This window comes from Chiloscyllium plagiosum, chromosome 18, assembly GCF_004010195.1.
Source record: "Chiloscyllium plagiosum isolate BGI_BamShark_2017 chromosome 18, ASM401019v2, whole genome shotgun sequence".
Lineage (NCBI taxonomy): Eukaryota > Metazoa > Chordata > Chondrichthyes > Orectolobiformes > Hemiscylliidae > Chiloscyllium > Chiloscyllium plagiosum.
The window spans coordinates 5610964-5636057 of record NC_057727.1 but is presented as its reverse complement, the minus strand read 5'-3'; the positions used below and the strand labels follow the sequence as shown (position 1 = coordinate 5636057).

At 46.7% G+C, this 25094-nt stretch overlaps 1 protein-coding gene and 1 pseudogene across 2 annotated transcripts in view; one reads left to right on the top strand and one right to left on the bottom strand.

Annotated features, from left to right (window-relative positions):
- Nucleotides 1-25094, bottom strand: part of LOC122558816 (plexin-A1-like) — a 463903-nt gene that overhangs the window by 184708 nt on the left and 254101 nt on the right. For both annotated transcript variants that reach the window (XM_043707608.1, XM_043707607.1), the window contains exon 9: nucleotides 20909-21023. In XM_043707608.1, the coding sequence (XP_043563543.1) occupies nucleotides 20909-21023 (115 nt within the window). The remainder of the gene's footprint in view (nucleotides 1-20908; nucleotides 21024-25094) is intronic.
- On the top strand, nucleotides 13893-14011 carry LOC122559289 (annotated as a pseudogene).

Here is a 25094-nt window from a genome sequence, read left to right as displayed (position 1 = left end):
AATTGATAATGGGTTGGAGGGATATGGAGAGAAGGCAGGAAAATGGGGGTGAGGAGCATATCGAATGGTGGAGCAGATTAAATGGGCTGAATGGCCTAATTCTGCCCTTCTATCTTATGATTTTATGAACTTATTTTGATGGTGGGTAATGGCATATTTCCGGGACGATTTTAAAACTTTGACTAATGTTGTCCTCATAAGGAAGTCTCATTCAATTCACAGCTTTCTATTGGTGGAGAGAGCTGTTGTTGAGCTTCTGACCTTCTGCTCATCAGGACAAATGCAAGAACACCAAACTTCAAATGATCACAAAGATTAACTGCGAGAGGCAAGGGTGCTGATTGGTTGGCTATTCAACTTTGATTGGCAGAGGCATTACCACAAAGGAAGAAAGGGGAACCATAGGCTCCCCAAGCTGCTGGGCAATTTATAAAGAGATGCAAGGCTTTGTTAGCAGAGGATCAAGTCCCAGGTCTGAATGAATGTCACCTCTAGCAAACATAAAACAGCCATGTTATGAGCTAAACTGGTTACTTACTTTGCATGTTAATCTAGCCACTAAGCAACAATTCATTTCGAAACATCTTTAACCATACATCCAGAACCAGGAGCAATATCTAAGGATATGAGGTAGACCATAGACTGAAATGAGGAGAAATGTCTACACCCAGACAGTGGTGATCCTGTGAAATTCTTTGCCGCAGAAAGCAGTTGAGACTAAAACGTTGAATGTTTTCAAAAAGGAGTTAACATATAGTTCTTAAAGCTTAAAGGAATAGAGGGTATGGGGAGAAAGTGGGAACAGGGGACTGAATAAGATGATCAACCATGACCTTATTGAATGACAGAACAGGCTCAAAGGGCTGAATGGCCTACTCCTGCTACTATTTTCTCAATTTCTATGTTTAAAATGTTGCAAAAATTCATCCCACTCCTGTTTCTCATTATTATTGACATTCGAGTCCTTGCCAATCACTCACTAACGGGTACGAGTATCCACCTGCGAAATTCCATGTCATTGGTCATGGTTTCTGTGGGTCCTTATGTGGGTCCTGATGAGCCCAATCCAAGAGCCACATCTCCAACTACACATTTGGCAGGTGTTTCCAGGAATTGGCCTTTGGCCTTGAAATCATTGGCATTCCTTTCTCCGGTTCCTTTTCCACGCTTCCTCTTGGCGTTGGGCTCTCTTGAATAATTGTGTCCGTTCACCCAGAAGTTTCCTCCAAGTTGTTCCTCTGAGTAACAGCATGGTGGGTTCCAAGACATTGTACAATTGAGTAAATTTTAGTAAGGCCTCTGTTATGATCATTGTCCAAGGTGATACTCGGAATGACGTACATTAGATTTACAAAGTAATATCTATCAGAGGGAGGCTAAAATAGCTCCAAAAATGCACTTAAAATTAATTCTGGTCTCCCTCCTATTGGAAGGATGTTGTGAAACTTGAAAGGGTTCAGAAAAGATTTACAAGGATGTTACCAGGGTTGGAGGATTTGAGCTGTAGGGAGATACCGAACAGGCTGGGGCTGTTTTCCCTGGAGCGTCGGAGGCTGAGGGGTGACCTCATAGAGGTTTACAAACTTATGAGGGACATGGATTGGATAAATAGACAAGGTCTTTTCCCTGGGATCGGGAAGTCTAGAACTATAAGGCATAAGTTTAGGGTGAGAGGGGAAAGATATAAAAGAGACCTAAGGGGCAACACAGAGGGTGGTACGTGTATGTAATGAGCTACCAGAGGAAGTGGTGGAGGCTGGTACAATTACAACATTTAAAATGCATCTAGATGGGTGTATGAATAGGAAGGGTTTAGAGGGATATGGGCCAAGTGCTGGCAAATGGGGCTAGATTTATATAGAATATCTGGTTGGCATGAATGAGTTGGACTGAAGGGTCTGTTTCCGTGCTGTACATCTCTATGACTCTAGTTCCGTCAGATAATAAATACAGGGCAGAATGTTCAGCTGCTCCCAATCGGTATAAATCCTCCCATTCAGCAAAGAGGACCAAGTCAAACAGTCTCACACTTTACACCCTAGCTGCAGGGTCACACCGTGAATGTCAGAAACAAATTAATAATTGTTAAACAGAGAGACACCAGGCATCTCCAACACCTACAGCACATTCACTTCAACAGCACAATCCCTGCAATAAAAAAAAATCACAGCTTAACACCAACAGCATGGGGAAGGGTCTCAAGGGTGTTGCAATGTACCCGATTGCAATTTTTGAAAAGATTTTGTGGGTGGCACAGTGGCACAGTGGTTAGCACTGCTGTCTCACAGCGCCAGAGACCCGGGTTCAATTCCCGCCTCAGGCGACTGTCTGTGTGGAGTTTGCATGTTCTCCCCGTGTCTGCGTGGGTTTCCTCTGGGTGCTCCAGTTTTCTCCCACAGTCCAAAGATGTGCAGGTCAGGTGAATTGGCCATGCTAGTTTTAGGTAAGAGGTAAATGTAGGGGTATGGGTGGGTTGCGCTTCGGCGGGTCGGTGTGGACTTGTTGGGCCGAAGGGCCTGTTTCCATACTGTAATGTAATGTAATCTAATCTAAAAGATTGTTCATGCTGAGCGACAATGGGAGAAACTGAAAACCCCAGTTTGTCCCAGTACGATGGTGGTGAGAGTGCGGAGGACTCCCTCGCCTTGATGAGATCAAAGGTGTGTCAGAGTCAAGGTTGGTCCCCTGTTTCCATGCCAACTGAACAAAGGAACAGGAGGAGGCCATTCAACCCCTCGAGAACTGTTCCACCATTTAATGAGATCATGGATGATCTCCATATGCCAGCCTTTGCTCTATACGCCTTAAATTTTGTTAAGCAAAGGTATCATCTCTCTCTGATTTAAAGTTGATATTTGTAGATACATTCTATTTTGTTCAAAAAGCACACAATCTGTAGGCAGTCAAATTTTTTTGCAATCCATGTGACATTTTATGAATTCTGACTTTGGAAACAGAACCAGCCTGACTCAAGGTTGGAATACAGACAGACTCTAACCTCACACCTTTAATGCATTGTCTGAGCTGAGATGTCACCTTGTTTTTATAAAACCTTAAGTTATCTCGGGAATGTGACTTGAAAGAAGTTCTGAGCTTTGCATATTAATGATTTGAAACCTGCAACCCATTCTAAAAGACAAAAGACTTAACAGCAATCTAGGTTAGTTCAATATATTGCATCAGTTGTATGACACCACGATCTTTTGCTATAAATTCTGTGTCCTATGATCCTACTCCACCTGATGAAGGAACAGCGCTCTGAAAGCTTGTACTTCCAAATAAACCTGTTGGACTATAACCTGGTGTTATGTGATTTGGAAGAGAGTTCCAAACCTCTTTGTGTGTAGAAGTGTTTCCTAACATCTCCTCTGAATGCTCTGGCCCTAATTCTCAAATGATACCCCCTCCGTCAAGAATTCCTCAACTGATGGAAATTGTTTAATCTTTATCTACTCTTGTCTTTTCCTGTTAATATCTTGAAGGCTTTGCTTATATCATCCCTTAACCTTCTGAATTAGAGAGAAAACAGGCCTCATTTTTACAATCTCTCCTCATAACTTAACCCCTGAAGCCCAGGTATCATTCTTCTTAAGATGCCATTTAAGGGCCACACCAAAGCATTGTCAGGAAATTATGACTGCACTGGCCCAGTTACACGGGGCCCAGACTAATGCTCTGGGACATGGGTTCAAATCCCACCACAGCACATGGTGGAATTTATATTCAATGGAAAGTTAATCTCAGCGAGTGTGACTGTAACAACTACCAATGACTGCTGTTAAAAAAAAAACCATCTCCATCCACACTTTGGGAAGGCAAGTGCTGTCCTTACCTGGTCTGGCCTACAATGACTCCAGACCCACAACAATGGGGTTGGCTCTTAACTGCCTCTGAAATTGGCCTTCGAGTCAATGAGATCAAGGGCAATTAAGGACAGGCAATGAATGTTGGCCTTGTCAGTGACCCCCTCCCCATCTCACAAGAGAACAAAGAGAGGAAAAAAATCCAGAGAAGACCCTCTGCCTCATGGCCCCTTGCTGGAAACATGAGGCAGATAGTTGGACATGATGTCTCTTGTTCCAGGTGATCGCTTCCTTATGACACGACCAGAACATGCTTATAGCAGTGAAGCTGCTGTAAGACCTCACCTACTCCCACGGGCACTGATGGAGAAAGCATTCCCAGATTCCAGAAGGTGTGGTCGTGACGGAATGGATTGAGGGACAGAACAAGGTATAGGAGCAGAAATTAGGCCATTCGGCCCATCAAATCTTCTTCGCCATTCAATCATGGCTGATACATTTCTCAAACCCATTCTCCCACTTTTTCCCCGTAACCTTTGATCCCCTTGATACTCAAGAACCTATCTATCTCAGTCTTAAATATACTCAATGACCTGGCCTCCACAGCCTTCTGTGACAGTGAATTCCCCAGATACACCACTCTCTGGCTGAAGAAGTTTCTCATTATCTCTGTTCTAACAGGTCTTCCCTTTACTCTAAGGCTGTACCCTTGGGTTCTAGTCTCTTTTACCAATGGAACCATCTTCCCAACATCTACTCTGTTCAGACCATTCAGTATTCTGTATGTTTCAATTAGATCCCCCCGTCATCCTTCTAAACTCTATCCACTATAGTCCCAGAGTCCTCAAACATTCCTCATATGTTAAGCTTTTCATTCCTGGAACCATTCTCATGAACCTCCTCTGAACACGCTCCAGAGCCATATCCTTCCTGAGATATTGGGCCCAAAACTGCACACAATACAGAAGAACCCCGATTATCCAAAGGACACGGGTGGGGAGTATTTTATTCAAATAATCAAATGTTCGGATAGTCAGATAACACCGTTTAGCCAAGCGTCGGGACCTTGCGATCTTGTTCAGATAATCCAAAATTCGGATAATCAAATGCTGGATAATTGAGGTTCCTCTGTACTCCAAATGTGGTCTGACAGAGCCTTACAGAGCCTCAGAAGTACATCCCTGCTTTTATATTCGAGTCCTCTCAAAATAAATGCCATTATTGCATTTGCCTTCCTAACTACTGACTCAACCTGCAAGATTACCTTGAGCGAATCCTGGACTAGAACTCTGAAGTCTCTTTGCACTTCAGACTTCTGAATTTTCTCCCCGTTTAGAAAATAGTCCATGCCTCTATACTTCCTACCAAAGTGCATGACCTCATACTTTCCCACGTTGTACTCCATCTGCCACTTCTTTGCCCACTCTCCTAACCTGTCCAAATCCTCCTGCAGCCTCCCCACTTCCTCAATGCAACCTGTCCCTCTACCTATCTTTGTATTGTCTGCAAACACAGCAAGAATGCCCTCAGTTCCTTCATTTAGATCATGAGCAAAGACACTGCCCAGTCTGATTCTAACCCATTGGAAGAGTCGGAGCCAGCTTCAAATGGCAGGACGGTCAGATTATCCAAATCTCCTCATCCCAAACGGACACTTCGATGAGGAATGGACTTCAGGTTCCTCACCAGGTTTCCCACTTTGAAAACACTGGCCAAATGCAGTTTGTTTTGTTTTCTGTTGTAAATAGGAACAGTAGGGATGGGAGGCTGGAATGTTAAAAACTTGCATTAGGCTTTCCCACACAAGCAAGGCCAGACCCGACAGCCAAGTTTTTACACATTCAAACCTTGTACCATCATTTACTTTACAGCCTTTCCTTCCCAAGGGCTTGTTATTTTAATGGATATTGTGAAAATAAAATTAAAATTGTTAGGTCGCACAGATTTAATTGCACTGCACTCATTAATAGTTGGTCTTTGGAAGATACCTATCCTCATCCTGAGGGGGATGGGGTGGGAGGGTGGAACAGGGACAATGGGAGAGCAGGGGGAGGCAGAGAGAGACAGAGAGAGAGACAGAGACAGAGACAGAGACAGAGACAGAGACAGAGACAGAGAAACAGCAAGAGATAAGCAGGCACGGTTGCACAGTTGGTAGCACTGCTGCCTCACAGCGCCAGAGACCCGGGTTCAATTCCCGCCTTGGGCAACTGTCTGTGTGGAGTTTGCACATTCTGCCCGTGTCTACATGGGCTTCCTCCCACAGTCCAAAAATGTGCAGGTCAGGTGAATTGGCCATGCTAAATTGCCCATAGTGTTAGGTGAAGGGGTAAATGTAGGGGAATGAGTTGCTCTTTAGAGGGTTGGTGTGGATTTGTTGGGCCGAAGGGCCTGTTCCACACTAAGTAATCTCTAAACAAAAGGATAAACTGTGCAAAAGATGGATACAAGGGACAAGAGAGGGCAAGTGAGAGGGAAGACAGAAGAGGAATGAGAGAGCAGGGGTAAAAGAGAGAGACGAGTATCTGAATGGAAAAATTAGTTTAGTTACAAGCGAACACCTGAAACAGGGCACTCGGTCAGGATGTCATCCCTGTCTGTGGGAGCTGGCTGTGCACAAGTTGCCTGGCACATTATTCAGAAGACGACAGCAGCATCACCTCACAAAGTTGGCTGTCAGGCACTTTGCGATGTGTTGAAGTCGCTACATAAATGCAAGCTTTTCCTCTCAGATTAGATTACTCACAGTGTGGAAACAGGCCCTTCGGCCCAACAAGTCCACACTGACCCCCCCGAAGCGCAACCCACCCAGACCCATTCCCCTACATTTCCCCCTGCACCTAACACTACGGGCAATTTAGCGTGGCCAATTCACCTGACCTGCACATCTTTGGACTGTCGGAGGAAACCGGAGCACCCGGAGGAAACCAACGCAGACATGGGGAGAATGTGCAAACGCCACACAGTCAGTCGCCTGAGGCGGGAATTGAACCCGGGTCCCTGGCGCTGCGAGGCAGCAGTGCTAACCACTGTGCCACCATGCCAGCTCTTATTGTTCTTTCTCCTGCCAACGTGGAAATTCCAGTCTGGGATAGTTCCTGGTTTGTGATCTAGAGTTCTGCTTGGATTAGATGTCAAGGAAGCATTGGTCCTCACTCAGAACAGAGAGCGTTGATGTTTCGGGAAAGAATTGACACGGTGTCTTTGCTCTTGAACACAGAAGACCTGAACAAATCCATCAGAGTGGCACCCATTCAGTACTATACTGGGACAATCAGACGGGATTTCTTTTAATCCATTTGTGGGATGTGAGTGTCACTGGTCAGGCCAACAATTATTACCCATCCCGAATTGCCCAGAGGGCAGCTAAGAGTCAACCACGTTGCTGTGGGTCTAGAGTCACATGTATATTAAACCAAGTCACTAAAACCCTGAAGGATATTAGTGAACCAGATGCATTTTTTCCAACAAGAACAATAGCATTTGGTCATCATCAGATTTAAATCCAGATTTGTACTTTAATTGAATCCAAACTCTACTATCTGCTATGGCAGGATTTGAACCCAAGTCAACAGAACATCACCTGGGTCTCTGGGTTAGCACTTTAGCAATAATACCACCTAGCGGTCACCTCCCCTATTTTGTACTTATTGATTGATTGATTGGTTTATTTATTGTTATGTGCACTGAAGTACAATGAAAAGCTTTGTTTATGAGCAGTATGGGCAGATCCTAGTAAGCAAGGACGTACAGAGCAAAAAGGCATTGACAGAGGTGCACAGGTTACATTGCCCAGGGCGTACTTTAGGCAGAGGACCATTACGGTGGCTCAGTGGTTAGCAATGTTGCCTCACAGCACTAGGGACCCAGGTTCAATTCCAACCTTAGGCAACTCACTGTGTGGAGTTTACGCATACTCACCATGTCTCCCCTCCCACAGCCCAAAGATGTGCAAGTCAAGTGAATTGCCCACGCTAAGTTGCCCAGAATGTTAGATGCATTAGTCAGAGGAAAATGGGTCTGGGTGCATTACTCTTCAGAGGGTTGGTGTGGACTTGTTGGGCCAAAGGGCCTGTTTCCTCACTGTAGGGAATCTAATCTAATCTAATCTAGGCAAGATCAGCATTATAAGAGACCTAAGGGGCAACATTTTCACGCAGAGGATGGTACGGGTATGGAATGAGCTGCCAGAGGATGTGGTGGAGGCTGGTACAATTGCAACATTTAAAAGGCATTTGGATGGGTATATGAATAGGAAGGGTTTGGAGGGATATGGGCCGGGTGCTGGCAGGTGGGACTAGATTGGGTTGGGATATCTGGTTGGCATGGACGGGTTGGACCAAAGGGTCTGTTTCCGTGCTGTACATCTCTATGACTCTATTTGAGGCTAGACAGTCAATTCATCATTCTAATAACAGCCAGGAAGTAGCTGTTCCTGAACCTGCCGATGCATGTGTTCAAGCTTCTGTATTTTCTGCCTGACAGAACAGGGTGCTTACAGGGTGGAAGGAGTCTTTGATGATGTTCGCAGCCTTTCCACAGCAGCGGGCTGTGTAAATGGAGTCCACGGATGGGAGGTTGGCTTCAGTGATGGTCTGGGCTGTGCACACCACCTTCTGTAGCTTCTTATGGTCCTGGGCAGAGCAGTTGCCGTACCAGGCTGTTATGCACCCAGACAGTACACTGTCAATGGTGCAGCTGTAGAAGTTGGTGAGGATCCTTATGGACATGCTAAATTTCCTGAGCTGGCTGAGGAAGAAGAGCCTCAAGAGTGGGTCTTGAACTCACAACTTTCTGAATCGAGAGATGATCTGATTTCCCATTGAGTAATGGCAGAGTTCAGCAATAGGACTGTGCCCTCTACCTGCACTGAACTGGTATTCTACAAAGAGGCCATTCAGCCCAACACATCGTTGTTATAAAGGTGGAAAACCTCTATAGCTGTCACCTGCTGCAGTAATAACGCTGAATGTAGGTGTCATTAAACTCCACCTCCGGTCTGAGCACAACAGGGAGAGTGAAAATCTAATCGACGTTTCCAGTCCCGAATCTCAACAAATAAAACCCACCCAAACACTCCCACCTCTGGAGTCTTGCAGTGGAATGAAGCCTATGGCAGATTAAAGAGAGGGTCGTACCTAGTTATGATTCCACCCTAAAGAATGATGCCTGATTTAGAGGCAGAGAACTGAATTCTCAAACGGGTAGGTCCAAATGCTGGTGAAGTGGACGGGGTTGGTTAGCTTAGTTGGTTGGATGACTGGTTTGCAATGCATTGACATCAAGAGCATGGGTTCAATTCTCACACTGCCTGAGGTTACCATGAAGACCCCAACATCTCAATCTCACCCCCTCAGCTGAGGCATGTTGACCCTCAGGTTAAACTCACCACCAGTCGTGTCTCTCTCTCTCTCTCTCTAATGAGACAGTGACCCTCTGGAACTGTGGTGACTTTACCTTCATGGTCATACCTCTGGGCCTGTAATCCAGAGCAACCTTGTTTCCCGCTGCACAGATTTCTGAGGCATCAGTCTGTGCAGGACAAAACAGCCCGTTTGACTGGCATCCACTCCCTCCACCACCAACACTCAGCAGCAGCAGTGTGTACTATTCTACAAGACGTACTGCAGAGAATCACCAAAGATCCTCAGACAGCACCTTCCAAACCTAGGATCACTTCCATCTAGAAGAACCAGGGCAGCAGATATATGGGAACACCATCCCCTTCAAGTTCCCTTCCAAGCCACTCACCATCATAACTTGGAAGTATTTTGCCATTCCTTCACTGTCGCTGGGTCAAAATCCTGGAATTCCCACCCGAAGGGACATTGTGGGTCAACCTACTGCACATGGACAGCAGCAGTTCAAGAAAGCAGCTCACCCCACCTTCTAAAGGGGCAACTAGGGATGGGTAATAAATGCTGGGCCCAGCCAGTGACGCCCATGCCCCAGAAGTGAATAAAGAGAAATTGTTGATCATAACGTGCAGAAGTTTTCAATGTCTAGCCAGCGTAAGGTTCATCAATGGGATCAAAGGTTACGGGAAGAAAGCAGGATTAGACTATTGAGTCAGACGATCAGCCATGATCGTGATGAATGGCGGAGCAGGCTCAAAGGGCTGAATGGCCTCTCCCTGCTCCTACCTTCTATGCTTTTAATACCAGCCTCATGCTCTGGAGCCATGGTTCAACTTCAACTGGTGTGATTTGAAATGTAAAACATGAAATCAAAAAGGAATGGCACCCAGATCACTCTCAAAAAGGAAGACCCAACCGCGGCGACTCCTTCCTCCAATGGGATTCATTAATGTCCTTTATGGAGGAGAATCTGCCATCCTTGCCTATTCGCACCCTACACGAGACTCCAGACCCACATGACACGGTTGGCTCTGAAACAACTTCATTTCTAGATGGGCGACAAATGAGAGACCTGTCAGCGCCCACCATCAACATAAAGGCTTTGAAAGGTCTTGGCACAGACCTGACAGATTCCAATCCATTCTCCATCACCCAAACATTCATTTCCAAAGCCACCCGCACTTTGACAGTACAGAGAAAAACCCAAAGAACTGCGGATGCTGGAAATCAAAAACAGACACAGAAATCGCTGGAGAAACTCAGTAGGTCTGGCAGCAGCTGTGGAGAGAGAAACAGAAGAAGGGGCACTGGACGTGAAACATTAATTGTGTTTTTCTCTCTCCAAAGATGCTGCCAGACCTGCCCAGTGTCTTCAGAAGTTTCTGATCTACTCTTTGACAATTGTACTGATATCTATGTGCTATATCTACGGGTAGCACGGTGGCTCAGTGGTTAGCACTGCTAGCTCACAGCGCCAGGATCCCAGGTTTGATTCCAGCCTCAGGCGGCTGTCTGTGTGGAGTTTGCACATTCTCCCCGTGTCTGCGTGGGTTTCCTCCGGGTGCTCCGGTTTCTTCCCACATTCCAAAGATGTGCAGGTCAGGTGAATTGGCCATGCTAAATTGCCCGTAGTTGTCAGGTGCATTAGTCAGAGGGCAGGTGGGTTACTCTTTGGAGGGTCACTGTGGGCTTGTTGGGCTGAAGGGCCTGTTTCCACACTGTAGGGAATCTAATCCGCTACAGGACATCGGAATGTCTGCTCTGTCACAGATCAGGAAGGTACTTCTGCAAGTAGACAAACAGGAGGCGGGAAGAACACAGCAAGCCAGGCAACATCAGGAGGTGGGGATGTCAATATTTCAGGTCTCCATCTCCCAGTGCTGCCTGGCTTGCTGTGCTCTTCCAGGCTCCTGCTTGTCTGCTTTGGGTTCGTGAATCTGCAGGTTTTTTTTGTCTCCGGATGCATGCGCTTGTTCCCGAACCATCCTGGGAGAAGCAGCAGGGAATGGGGATAGGATCTACGTTGCAGCTGAGGACAATTATCAGAAGAAAAACAAATAACTGCGAGGATTAGAAGGAGAGAAATCTCTAGCCTTGTACGCAAGTGAGCAAGGTTGTCTGAAAATATTTGCTGAACTGGCTCATTGTTTTAGAAGGTGGGATTTGGTATTTCAAGGAGATATTGTGTCTGGCTGCACTAGTATATCCTTGTTGGTTGGAGATCTTACTGGGTAATTTCTGATAAATAAAACTAGTTAATTCTACACCAGTCCAGTTGATCGTCTGATCTATTTCAATATTTACTTTCTTTTGAAAGCCAAATGCGCAGGCATTTGGTAAATAAAATTATGTCACGTGAGCACATTTCCCTTCTTTTAAAAAACATTTAAATATGCCGTATTTGAGCAGCTTTTACTGCTCCTTTTCTTCTTCTGCCTTGCTGCATCATTTCTGACTCTGGTTACAAAGCAGGACAGTTACTATTCAACAGGGAGTAGCGTCCTCAACTGGAATATTTTGACCAATACTGGCACCATGCGTAAGGAAGAATTTCAAAACGTAGTGAAAAGGGGAGTGGGATTCAACATAATGGCACCAGGGATGCAAAGCTTTTTGAGGTTTACAAGATCATGAAGGGTATAGACAGGGTGGAAAGAGATGAGCTTTTTCCCAGGGTGAAGGATTCCATAACGAGAGGTCACGCTTTCAAGGTGAAAGGTGGAAAGTTTAAGGGAGATACACACGGAGTCTGGTGGGCATCTGGAATGCGTCGCCAGCAGAGGTGGTAGAGGCAGGCACGGTAGATTCATTTAAGATGCATCTGTAGGTTGGGAGTAGAGGGATACAGATGCTTAGGAATTAACCGACAGGTTTAGACAGTACATTTGGATCAGCTCACGATTGGAGGGCCGAAGGGCCTGATCCTGGCTGTAAATTTTCTTTGTTCTTTGTTCGTTGTTCTGAGGTGAGATTCCTCTCCTTACAGCAGAGGAGGTTAACATGGGATAGTGAACACTGGCGCTCAAAACTACGGCAGATGATAGACTTTGAAATCAATAAAAATCTGGAATTAAGAGTCTAATAATGACCGAGAAACCATTGTCGACTGTCGGGAAAATCCCATCCCCTGGCTCACTACTGCCCTCAGGGAAGGAAACTGCCATCCTTACCTGATCTGGCCTACATGGTCCAGACCAACAGCAATGTGGTTGACCTTCAATTGCCCCCTGGGTAACTAGGCTAGGCGAGCCAGCGCTGCCCACATCTCGTGAACAAATAAAAAAGACCATACGATGTAGGAGCAGATGTAGGTTATTTTGCCCACCGAGTTCTCTCTGCCATTCAGTGAGATCCTGGGTGGTCTAATTATCTTCAACTCCACTTTCCTGCCTGTCCCTACAACCCTTGATTCCCATAGAGATTAAATATCTCAGGTCTCAGCCTTGAATATATTTAATGACCCAGCTTCAACAGCCCTCTGAAGTACAGAATTCCACAAATTCATTGGGGAAATTCCTCATCTCTGTCTTAATTGGACCACCCCTTATTCTGAGATTCTGTCCTCTGGTCCTGGTTTCTCACATAGGAGAGAAACATATTCCCACATCGACTCCTTGGATGCTGCCTGACCTGCTGCGCTTTTCTAGCAACACATTTTCAGCTCTGATCTCCAGCATCTGCAGCCCTCACTTTCTCCTCCCACATCAACTCTGTCAAGCATGCAATGAATCCTATACGTCTCAATCACCTTTCATCCCTCTATATTCCAACAAGTACAGACCCAAACTTCTCAATCCCCCCTATATCAGTCAGTCCCTCCATCCCTGGCATCAGCCACATGAACTTTCTCTGGATTGTCCATGGGATCAATGTGGATTTCACCAATTTCTTCACTTCCCTCCTCCACCTTATCCCAGATCCAACCTTCCAACTCCACAGTCCTACCCCCTCCCATTTATCTCTCAGCCCCCTTGGGCCACCCCCTCATTCCTAACGAACGGCTTATGCTCAAAGCGTTGATTCTCCTGTTCCTCGGATGCTGTGCTTTTTCAGCACCACACTCTCGACTCTAATCTCCAGCAGCTGCAGTCCTCACTTTCTCCGATGCCAGTTTATGTTTGCTTAGAGACGGTGCCTCGGATAATATATCCTGATGAATATAGATCAATCAATCAATATGACTGAGAACAGCTAAGCCGACCATTATTGCTTCTTGAGGGATATTGCTCTGCTCAAGTTGTCTGCTGTATTCCCTACACTGTGACTGTAGTCCAGAAAGGTTGGTATGCCAATGGCAATAAAACAGTTGAGTCAACGTCAGGATGTGAAAGGGGTCAAATCAATGTAGGTTCTTTGAGGGTGTTCTCTGGGAGACTAGGAAATAACTCAGGAAGGGGAACATAGGTGCAACAGTGCCCATTCAGTCCCTTGAACCTATTCCACCATTCAAAGGTTGAACTGTGACCTAACTCCATATGCTGGCCTTGAGTCCATATCCCTCAACACCTTTGCTTAAATAACAATTTACCTATCTCAGATTTAAATGTAATCTTTGAATTATCATCAACTGAGGAAGACAACACCAAACATCCACTACTCTCTGCATGTAGAAGACCGAAGGAAGATTGAAAGAGAACGGAGGACACTTCCTTGCTGTTATGTGAATCACAGGCTGGGAGAGGTGGGGGAGGCAGGTAATGAATGATGAGCATTCAGGCCATACTCATCTGAAACCAACGGCCATACTAGTTTGAAAACGCCCAATCTTGTCTGACCTCAGAAGCTAAGCAGACTCAGATCTGGTTAGTACTTGGATGGGAGACCACCTGGGAATACCAGGTGCAGTAGGCTTTGTGGGCAGCACGATGGCTCAGTGGTTAGCACTGTTGCCTCATGGTGCCAGGGACCCAGGTTTGATTCCACCCTCAGGCGACTGTCTGTGTGGAGTTTGCACATTGTCCCCGTGAATGTGCGGGTTTCCACTGGGTGCTCCGGTTTCCTACCACCATCCAAAGATGTGCAGGTCAGGTGAATTGGCCGTGCTAAATTGCCCATAGTGTTAGGGGTAAATATAGTGGAGGGGAGCAGGTCTGGGTGGTTGCTCTTCGGAGGGTCGGTGTGGACTTGTTGGGCCGAATGGCCTGTTTCCATATTGTAGGGGACCTAATAAAAAAAAATCTAACAAGGCTGGTCAACCAATCAGAATTGCAGGGGTTCTGCCTTGTCGGAACCTGATTGGTCAGTTTGGAAATGATGACACCAGCAGCGCTGGTGGTGACACTGATGAAGCAGGTCTGCCTAGGTGCTCCACTCCCATCACTGGAAACCGGCAAAAAGCCCAGGGGCAGTGTGTGTGTGTGCGCGTCAGGCTGACATTACAACAATAGCGCTCCCACCCAAGGCAGGTTATCGAACCAATCCAAGAAAATTGCCATGCCTGGGGCCTCTGCAAGGCCACAATAAAAACCTGCAAACCAGCTGGCTCTGAGTGCAGCCTTCTTATTTCATTGCCCAGTGTCTGCAGCAGGTCCATTTGTCAAAGCTGACTCCCTGATTTACACACCCGCACGCAGAGAAACACGCACCGAGCACACACCCAGGCACGCACATATCCACCGCGCACACAGAGACACCCATTGCAAACACACACAGAATCACCCAGTGCACACACCCAGACACACACAGATACAGACACACCCACACACCCACTGCAAACACACACAGAATCACCCAGTGCACACAGAAAAACACATAGGCACACACCCAGACACACATCCTCACAGACGCACACACCCACCCACACACAGGCACACACACACACTCACACACACACACATACACACCCACACACACCCACACACAGAGAAACATGCACCACACACAGAGAAACATGCACCACACACACCCAGAGCTCACACACAGACACACCCACCACGCACACACGCAAACACCTGCACACATATCCACTGCAAACACACACAGAACACTCAGAACACACACCTCCAGACACCCACACACAGAGAAACACCCACCGTGCACACACCCACACCGCACACATCCCCACTGCAAACACACACAGAGAAACACCCAGAGGACACAACCCAGGCACATGCACTGCACACAGAGACCTAGAGGTGCCGCTGGATAGTTCCTTGAGAGTGGAGTCACAAGTAGACAGGATGGTAAAGAAGGCATTTGGAACATTTGCTTTCATTGGTCAGAACATTGAGGACAGGAGTTGGGAGGTCATGTTACGGCTGTACAGGACATTGGTTAGCCACTCTTCGAATACTGCATTCAATTCTGGTCACCTTCCTATAGGAAAGATGTTGTTAAACTTGAAAGTGCACAGAAAAGATTTACAAGGATGTTGCCAGGACTGGATGGTATGAGCTATAGTGAGAGGCTGAACAGGCTGGGGCTGTTTTCCCTGGAGTGTGGGAGGCTGAGGGGTGACCTTATAGAGGTTTTTAAAATCATGAGGGGCATGGATAGGATAAATAGACAAGGTATCTTCCCCTTGCTAGGGGAGTCCAAAATTAGAGGGCACAGGTTAAAGGCGAGAGAGGGAGATTTAAAAGGGACCTAAGGGGCAACCTTTTCTCACAGGAGGTGGTGCATTTATAGAACGAGCTGCCAGAAGAAGTGGTAGATTGGGTACAGTTACAACGACTAAAAGGCATCTGGAAGGGTATATGAAAAGGAAGGGTTTAGAGGGAGATGGGTAACATGCTGGCTAATGGGACCAGGTCAAATTGGGATGTCTGGTTGGCGTGGACAAATTATACCAAAGATACTGTTTCTGTGCTGTATGACTCTGTTTTAAATGGATGACACCTTATTCTGAGATGATTCCCTCTGGTCCTAGACTCTCCCACAAGCCGGGATCAACCTCTCCATATCTATCCTGTCAAGTCCGCTGAGAATCTTTTATGTTTCAATGTGGTCGCCTCTCATTCTTTTAAACTCCAATGAGTCCCAACCTACTCAACCCCTCTTCAGTAGACACTCCTTGAAGGATGTTTCTGGATAGTTTTAACTGAGAGGCCATGCCTCACGCTGTACAGGAAATGGTCTTTTGAGCTTTGCGTCTCCAGCCCGACCTAACCATTATAGAGAGGACGAGACTTGCCAACTTTTGGTCTTATTTATTCTTGGGATGTGACCATCACTGGCTAACTATGGGCCTTCCCTAATTGTGCTTGAGGAGCCAGCTTCTGGAGGGCTGTATTCCATGTTGTGTCTCTACATCAACGAGTTCATTTCTGCAGCAATTTGACAAACCCAATGAGCTGCAGGGCCATTTTAGCGGGGAGTCAAGAGTCAACCATATTGTTGTAGGTGGGCCAGGCTGGGTAAGGGTGGCAGATTTCCTGAAGGATGTTACTGAACCTTTTACAACAATTCACCATCGCCAAGACCAGCAATTCCAGAAATAAAAGCAGAAATTGCTGCAAAATCTCAGCTTCTGTGGAGAGAAATCAGAGTTAATGTTTCGGGTCCAGTTACCCTTCTTCTGGACTGAAGCAATTTCAGATTGATTCACTGAATCGAACCAGCTGCCGTGGTTAGACTTAAACCCATATCCCTAGGTTGGTCCTTCAGGTTACTAGTCTGGTGACATTACTGCCAAGGCACTGTCTCATCAGAAAATTCAACCAAGAAATAGATTAGGTTAGATTCCCTACAGTGTGGAAATAGGCCCTTCAGCCCAACGTGTCTACACCGATCCTTCAAAGAGTAACCCACCCAGACCCATTTCCCTCTGACTAATACACCTAACACTATGGGCAATTTAGCATGGCCAATTCACCTGACCTGCACATCTTTGGACTGTGGGAGGAAACCGGAGCACCCGGAGGAAACCCACGCAGACACGGGGACAGTGTGCAAACTCCACACAGTCACCCGAGGCAGGAATAGAACTCGGGTCCCTGACGCTGTGAGGCAGCAGTGCTAACCACTGAGTCAAATATGTTCAAACAAAATTTTTATCATGATTGTTTTAACCATCTGATGATTTCGTTACCTCCTGGAGTTTTTTTTTTACAAGTAGACTTCTCGCTGGAAATTAATCTTCAGTATCTGAAGATTTGGCAACCGTATACCTGACCTCAGGTGACAGTGGGTGCTCATTCTTGGCAAACATTCCAATCCCTGGCACAAACACAACCAGCTTCCTTGCTTCGGTTTAAATGCCAGCAATTAAGCTTCTGAAGCACAACGGGCCCCATTTCAAACATGTGAAAGCCAAGTGCCCATTCTGCAGTTTGATGGGAACTATAAACGTTAACACATCGCGTGTCCCTTTGTTCGAATTTTATTTCCTCTTTTTCCTGAGGCAAGGTTCCAGTCGCCTGCCAAATGCAGGCACAGATAATGGGATTAAGTTGCAAGGTTAACAGCGTCTAATTGTTGGAGAAATGATTTCGCTGAGGAAGCAATGAGAGAAAAGGAAAGTATTTCCGATTAACAGAGGAATCTCAAAGCCCACAGTGTAGAAGGCAGTAGTAGAACAATTACAAATTAATTTACAATTGGCCATTAGCACTGGTACTTACTAAAGAGGGGCACCCTCACCCATATCTAGCTAACATTTGACCCTCCTCGCCTCCCCTAGACATGCAGCAGTGCGCCGAAAAGTGATATCACCTTGGTCTGTGAGTCTGAAAATGCTTCAAAGCTCTGACTAGAGAAGGATTTCACAGGCAATTAGCCACAGCCAAATAAAAACAAGCAGGAGGGGTGGAACCTCATGCATACACCTTGATTCTTTACAGATCAGAAATACCTGCACAAAGGTTCGTTCACCATTACCAAGTCCCCCTTTATTTACATGTGGAGAGTCATTGACACTGACCCAGCCCCCTCAGAACCAGCTCGCGGAGTGAGCAGAACCTCAGACACTCCTGCTCTTATCTGTCAGCCAGGCTCCCTGATTAGGCCAAGTTAACAGCCCCAGTCAGAGAACTCGTATTCTATGAGATCCACCTGGCTGACCTCATTACCATCACTTTCATAATGCCAAGGCATTTGGGGTTGAAATATAGTCCCTCCTCACCCTCGGGCAATGCCAACTTGGAACGCATTCCTCACTCGTCCATCACAAACTATCACTCCCAATTAACATTCTCCCCCTTTCCCATTTTCAATCGTTTTACAATGGATGAAAACGTTCAAGGAATATGTTTAAAAAAGCAGCGTTCTTTACATCCCAGTGATGTTCCAGACATAAGGATCCTTCATTGCCCAAAACAATACTCTCCTCGGATGCTGCCTGACCTACCGTGCTTTTTGCAGCATCACACTTCATCGACTCTGACTCTCCAGTCCCCCTACAGTCCTCACTATCTCACAGGCCTAGGATTTGTCAAGTCCAAGTGATTAAGTGACAATTCCAGGCAACTCTTAACATTCTGAAGCTCCACCTCCTCCCAGACTCTGCTATCGTTACTGGGATGGATCCAAGTGAATCCTTCAAAGGTTAGATTCATTCCTGTCAGGAAATACCTTGGCTATGTATTAACGACAAGGGCCGAGTTTTAACTTCCCAGTCTGTAGTAAGGTGCAGATATTACACCTCCACAAACAGAGACTACTTTCCCCATGAAAGCAGGTTGGGCTTGTGAGAGGGAGGGAAGGAATGAGCAGAGGTAAGGGAACGCCTGACTGTGTAAGGACATTAGGACCCTGGAGCAACCTTGCAATGACGTCAGGGAGCAGCACATCACTGGGTATAAATTCCACATTGTGGGTGGAGTTCGAACAAATGGGAATACACACTAGAATGTGAGGCTCTCTTGGAGCACATCTACATGAAATTTTGAATAAGATCAATTCCTAGTAACCTAATGTAATTCTAGGTCAGAGCTTGGTGGATCAATGAGGACCATGTACAGCAGTAGCTCGTATTAATGTAAAATAAATGACTGCACTTAAATTTCTCCTCAACCAAATTGTGATGAGGATCAGACCACACAACTAAAGACACCACATCGCATTCAGCAATACAGAACAAAACTCAAAGCCATGCAGACATTCCCCTGCTCCTGGCAGAGAGACCATAGAAACATACAAGATAGGGGCAGGCGGAGGCCATTCGGCCCTTCGAGCCTGCTCTGCCATTCATTGCAATCATAGCTGATTGTCCAACTCAATAGCCCAATCCTGCTTTCTCCCCATAACTCTTGAATCCATTCACCCCAAGTGCTATATCTAGCCACCTCTGGACTATATTCAGGCAAGAATGAGCTCTTGTCAGGCACTTATGACCATTGTGAAAGTTATGAGCAAATACACCTCAATATTTACCCTTGCTGGGCCCTTATTCCCATTGGAGAGTTTGCACGTTTGGTGCCAAGTGGTCAGGTTTGTAATAGGTCCTGAACAAGGAGGAGTTAGTTGCAGCATTGCATTCAGTCCCATGAGCCTGTTCCATTCCTTAAAGTACACACAAATCCATCAACTTATCCTGATTCAACAGCCGTCTGTATTGTTTCCCAATAATGCTCTATCGTGTTCAGTTCTGACGTTCCCAGTGGCCTCTTCACGTTTGTGGAGGGGCACTGTTGCAGACTTCCACTCCCCTTGGTGTGGAGATGTGCTTTCTGACATCACCCCCTTCAACTTAAGGTTACAACACCCCTTGGACCCGCCCCAGAGAGAGGTAATGGCAAAAGAGAACTCAAACACTGCTGTTTGAGTCAGACCCAGCGTAGGAGAGGGGTACCAAAAGGGCTGATAGAAGAGGGAAAGGCAACATCCAATGTTCTGAGGAAGAGTCGCTTGACTCGAAAACATTAACACTGATTTCTCTCCACAGATGCTGCCAGACCCGCTGAGCTTTTCCAGCAATTTCTGTTTTTGCATCCGACACGCACATTCACCGTAAACCAGACAACCCAGGGCAGGAGCAGGGAACCACCCCGAACATTACCCTCACCTCACCGATGAGCGACCCCTGCTGTTGCTCGACTGCAGCCAAACAAGAACTGAAACCTTCCACCCACAATGGTCGAGGAGGATGGCAACCTGGAGGCCCCAGGCAGGTATCTCCTAAGAAACATCTCTCTCTTCTAAAGGCCCCAGGAATTCCTGTCATGTGCCTTCCAAGGAGATGGAGCTGATTACCAGCTGGAACGTTGCTCCGACCCTGATGATTACTTCTCCTCATGGTCCCAAGATTATCTTCAAGAGCTGACTTCGAACAGAAGGAACTTTGACCACCTGGGCGGAGGGAGTGTGGAGACTAATGCGCTGAGCACTGAATTAAATCGCTTTGGTCTGCTGGTGTCTGACTTGGAGATTGGTTTATGACGTGCTCATTAATGGAAAAGCCGTTCATAATTAGACCATATTAGGAGAATCGCTGTCTGAATGAGTGAATGAATGATTTTATCGTCACCTGCATTTTACAGTGAGAAAAACGGTAAAATATAGCAAAACACTTTTCCACTGTCAACATGATCCGATGCCATTTTGAATAGCTTTAAGAATAAGTAAGGAAAATAGAAGGGTTTAGGTTAAAGAGAGTCCTAAGACAGCTCATCATCAATGTCTGTGTCATCATCTCTCTCCACCGCCTTGCCTCTATCTACACCAGACCCAACCCAGTTGCCACCCTTCAAGCGTCACCTTTCTGTGGAGGTGCTGATGTTGGTGAGGGGGGTGGGGTGAGTTCTGCAGTGCAGGGAACCTCAGCTTCACATCGACAGCAATCCACGTCAGAATCCCACCGCAAGCGCTTACCTCCGACATGCTGACTCGACCCTCCTGGAACGAGCAGTCTGCTGCATTCTGGGTGCAAACGTGTCGGTATTTGCACCAGTGGCAAGGGAAGGAGCCATTCACACACGCGAGGCAGCTGGAAGAGAAGGAAGGAGAGAGGAAGGATCAGCAAATACAAGTCACTTCTGAAAACCAGGCACAACAAATCCATCCTTGACCTTCAGTGTCAGAGTGAGGCTGAATGTGAACTGGAGGAACAACACTTGATATTTCTCCTGGGGAGCTTACAATGGTCTCAATATTGACTTCACCAGCTTCAAAATCCCTCCAACCCCAACCCTTATCCCAGGGTCAACCGTCCCCCTCGTCCTCGCCTCCCTGACCTGACCCAACCAGTCCATCTTCCTGACTCCTGACGAAGGGCTTTTGCCCGAAACGTCAATTTTCCTGCTCTTCGGATGCTGCCTGACCTGCCGTGCATTTCCAGTATAACTCTGATCTTGACTCTAATCGCCAGCAGCTGCAGTACCCACTTTTGCCTAGTCCATCTTCCAACTCACCTATCCACTCCACCTTTCCCACTGACCAATCACAATAACTTCTTCCCTGTGTCCACCTATCACCATCCCACCTACCCTTCCCCCAACCCCACCCCCACTCCCTGTATTGACTTGTGGGCTCCCGCCCCCTCCCCAGTCTCTGCCTTCCAGCAATTGCAGTCCCCACTGTCTCCAAATCGTCCAGGCTGCCCATTCCCCAGAATCACTGAATCGTCCTGTCTCAAAAGAGGCCATACAGCCCAGTGAGCTGCAGCTTGAATCATCTTCGATGTACAGCAGAGAAACAGGCCATTCAGCCCACGTCGGTCTTCATGCTCCAGACAGACCACATCCCACCCCACTTTGTGATGTAAAGAGAAACACATACACAGAACCAAGGGGCAGAATTGCTCACTCCTGTCACTGTGCAAACATCCTCTCCAGGCCTCCCCATTCCCAATCTCTCATCCTCTCTTCCCACTCCATCTTCACAATGTCCCATCACTGCTTGAACACAGCTGAAGGGTCCCCTTGGCCATCTGATTAATCCTGCAACCCCAGCCATTGTGGGGAGGTGATGGCCTAGTGCTATTATTACTAAGACTATTAATTTAGAGACCCAAGTAATGATCAGGGGACCCCAGTTTAAATCCCACCATGGCTGATGGTGGAATTTGGATTCAATAAAAATCTGGAATTAAGGGCTTTGTTTGTAATTCATTTACGCGATGAAGATGTTGCTGGATAGGCCAGTATTTATTGCCCAACCCTAATTGCCCAGAGGACAGTTAAGAGTCGCCCACATTGCTGTGGGTCTGGAGTCACACGTAGGCCAGACCAGGTAAGGATGGCAGTTTCCTTCCCTGAAGGGCATGAGTGAACTGGATGGATTTTTCCCAACAATCAATTTGCAGTTATCATTAAATTCCTAATTTTTATTGAATTTAAATTCCACCATCTGCCACGGCAGGATTTGAACCCGTGTGCCCCGACAGCACCTGGGTCTCTAAGTCGAAATCCAGCAATAATGTCAATAAGCCATCACCTCCCTATAGCTGTAAGTTGCTCGGGATATCGGAGTCGGGAGGGAGGCTTTGTCTTTTTCATATCTATTATTTATCGACGTGTTAGAGGAGAACTTCAGAGGGAGAGAGGGAAGAAAGAGTCCTACACGTTGACACAGAAACGGCATTTCAGGGAGCGAGAGCGCAGGGAGGAACAGACAGACAGGAGGTTCCCCAGGATACCTCACAGCTCGTCCACCAAATGTTGTTGGATTTTGCAGGATAAATTCACATTAACAGAAGCAATGACATCAATCAAATGAAAGGCAAGTTGACAGGAGCCTTCAAAGCTCTTGGAGATGCATTAAGGGAGTACAGTTTCAGCAGCAGTCAGTACGAAATGTAACCTTTTGACAATACAGAGAAAGGTGGGCACTTTATTAGGAAGAAGCCTAAATCGTGGCAGATGCTTCCTTGGCTGGCATCAGGATGCTGTCATGTTGTTTTCGTTCACCATTCTGTCTTCCCCATGCTACCTTAAACAGGACTTATATAATTAATTGCAGTGCCTTGGCAAGTGTTGCAGAACAGACATATGTAGTGGTTCGGGTACATAATTCTTTAGAATTTGCATCACATGTAGACAGGGTGGTTAAAAAGGTGTTTAGCCCGCTTGCCTTCATTGCTTAGATCTTTGAGTATAGGAGTTGGGTTGTCATGTTGAGGTTGTACAGGACATTGCTGAGGTCTCTTCTGGGGTACTGTGTCCAGACAGGTTGTCCAGTTATAGGAAGGACATTTTTAAACTGGAGAGGGTTCAGAAAAGATTTACCAAGATGGTGCCATGAATGGAGGATTTGAGTTACAAAATATAGGCTGGGACTGGATAAACTGGGATTGTATAGGCTGGCACTGGATAGGCTAGGACAAGACAGGGTGGGACAGGATAGGCTGGGCTTGGATAGGCTGGGACAGGATAGACTGGGATTGGATAGGTTGGAACAGGATAGGCTGGGATCGGATAGGTTGGGACAGGATAGGGGGGACTGGATAGGCTGGGACTTTTTCACTGGAGCATAGGAGGTGTATAAAGTTGTGAGCGGTATAGATAAGGTGAATGACAAGGATCTTATCCCTAGTGTGAGGGAGTTTTAAAGGTGAGAGGAGAAAGATTTAAAAAAGAACACGAGAGGAAACATTTTACACAAAGTGGTGGATGCAGGTCCAGTTACAACGTTTGAAAGACATTTGGATAAGTTTATGAATAGGAGGGTTTGGAGGGATATGGGCTGAGTGCAGATGGATGGGACTAGTTTACTTTGGGAATATGGACAGAGGAGGTGGTGGGCGCAGACACAATAGCAGCATTGAAGAAGCACCTGGACCAATATATGAAGAGGAAGGGAATAGAGGGATACGGATCCTGTCAGTGAAGACAGTTTTAGTATGGAAGGGTAAAATGTGGCAGCGCAGGCTTTGAGGGCCGAAGGGCCTGTTCCCATGCTGTAATGTTCTTTGGTGTGGATTAGCTGGACAGAAGGGTTTGTTTCCACACCATATGACTCGATCGAAACCGTGAGAAAGGTCATTGTCTGTTTGAACAGAAAATCCAAATGGTTTGTTGCTTCCCTTGGTCCTCTGCTCCTTTCCGGCGTATTGCCCCATCAATGGTCATGGAAATGCCTCGGTGTCACATCTCCATTATTCCAAGGCAAGTTTCAGGGTGTCACGATTCTTTCAGCTCACCCTCGAGATTGTGGCTAAATGTGGGCAGCACTCCCTCAGTCCCTCCAGCGATCCGAGCACAAATCTCAGGGCAATACTGCAGCATAGTCGGACTGTCAGATGAGACATTTGACCAAGACCCTCAGCTCTGTGGAGGTACTGTTCATTGAAGAGAAGCAATGTGACCTCAGCACAAGGCCACTGTGCCATAATCTGAGGGGTCCTCTCGTCTCTGAAATCACACTGATTCCTGATATCAATTGACATGCTCGTGGATAGGGTGAATCGCCAAGGTCTTTTTCCCAGGGTGGGGGAGTCCAAAACTAGAAAGCATGGGTTTAAGGTGAGAGGGGAAAGATTACAAAGGAACTGGGGAGGTAACATTTTCACAAAGAGGATGGTGCATATATAGAATGTGCTGCCAGAGGAGGTGGTGGAGGCTGGTACAATTATGAAATTTAAAAAGCATCTGGATGGGTTCAGAGGGATATGGGCAAAATGAGACTAGATTAATTTAGGATGTCATTGAATCCCTACAATGTGGAAGCTGGCCATTCAGTCCATACCAAACCCACCCCCCTACTTCATCCCTGCATTTCCCATGGCCAATCCACCCTGATCTGCATATCTTTGGACTGGGGGAGGAACCTGGAGCACCCAGAGGAAACCCACGTAGACACAGGGAGAAACTCCACTTAGGAGAAAGTGAGGTCTGCAGATGCTGGAGATCAGAGCTGAAAATGTGTTGCTTGACCTCTTTCCACCTATCGCATTTCCGACGCCCCTCCCCCAAGTCCCTCCTCCCTACCTTTTATCTTAGCCTGCTGGAAGACCAGTTCCAAAAACGTACAACCCAGATGGCCTCCTTCTTCAAGGACCGCAATTTCTCCCCCGACGTGGTCGACGATGCCCTCCACCGCATCTCCTCCACTTCCCGCT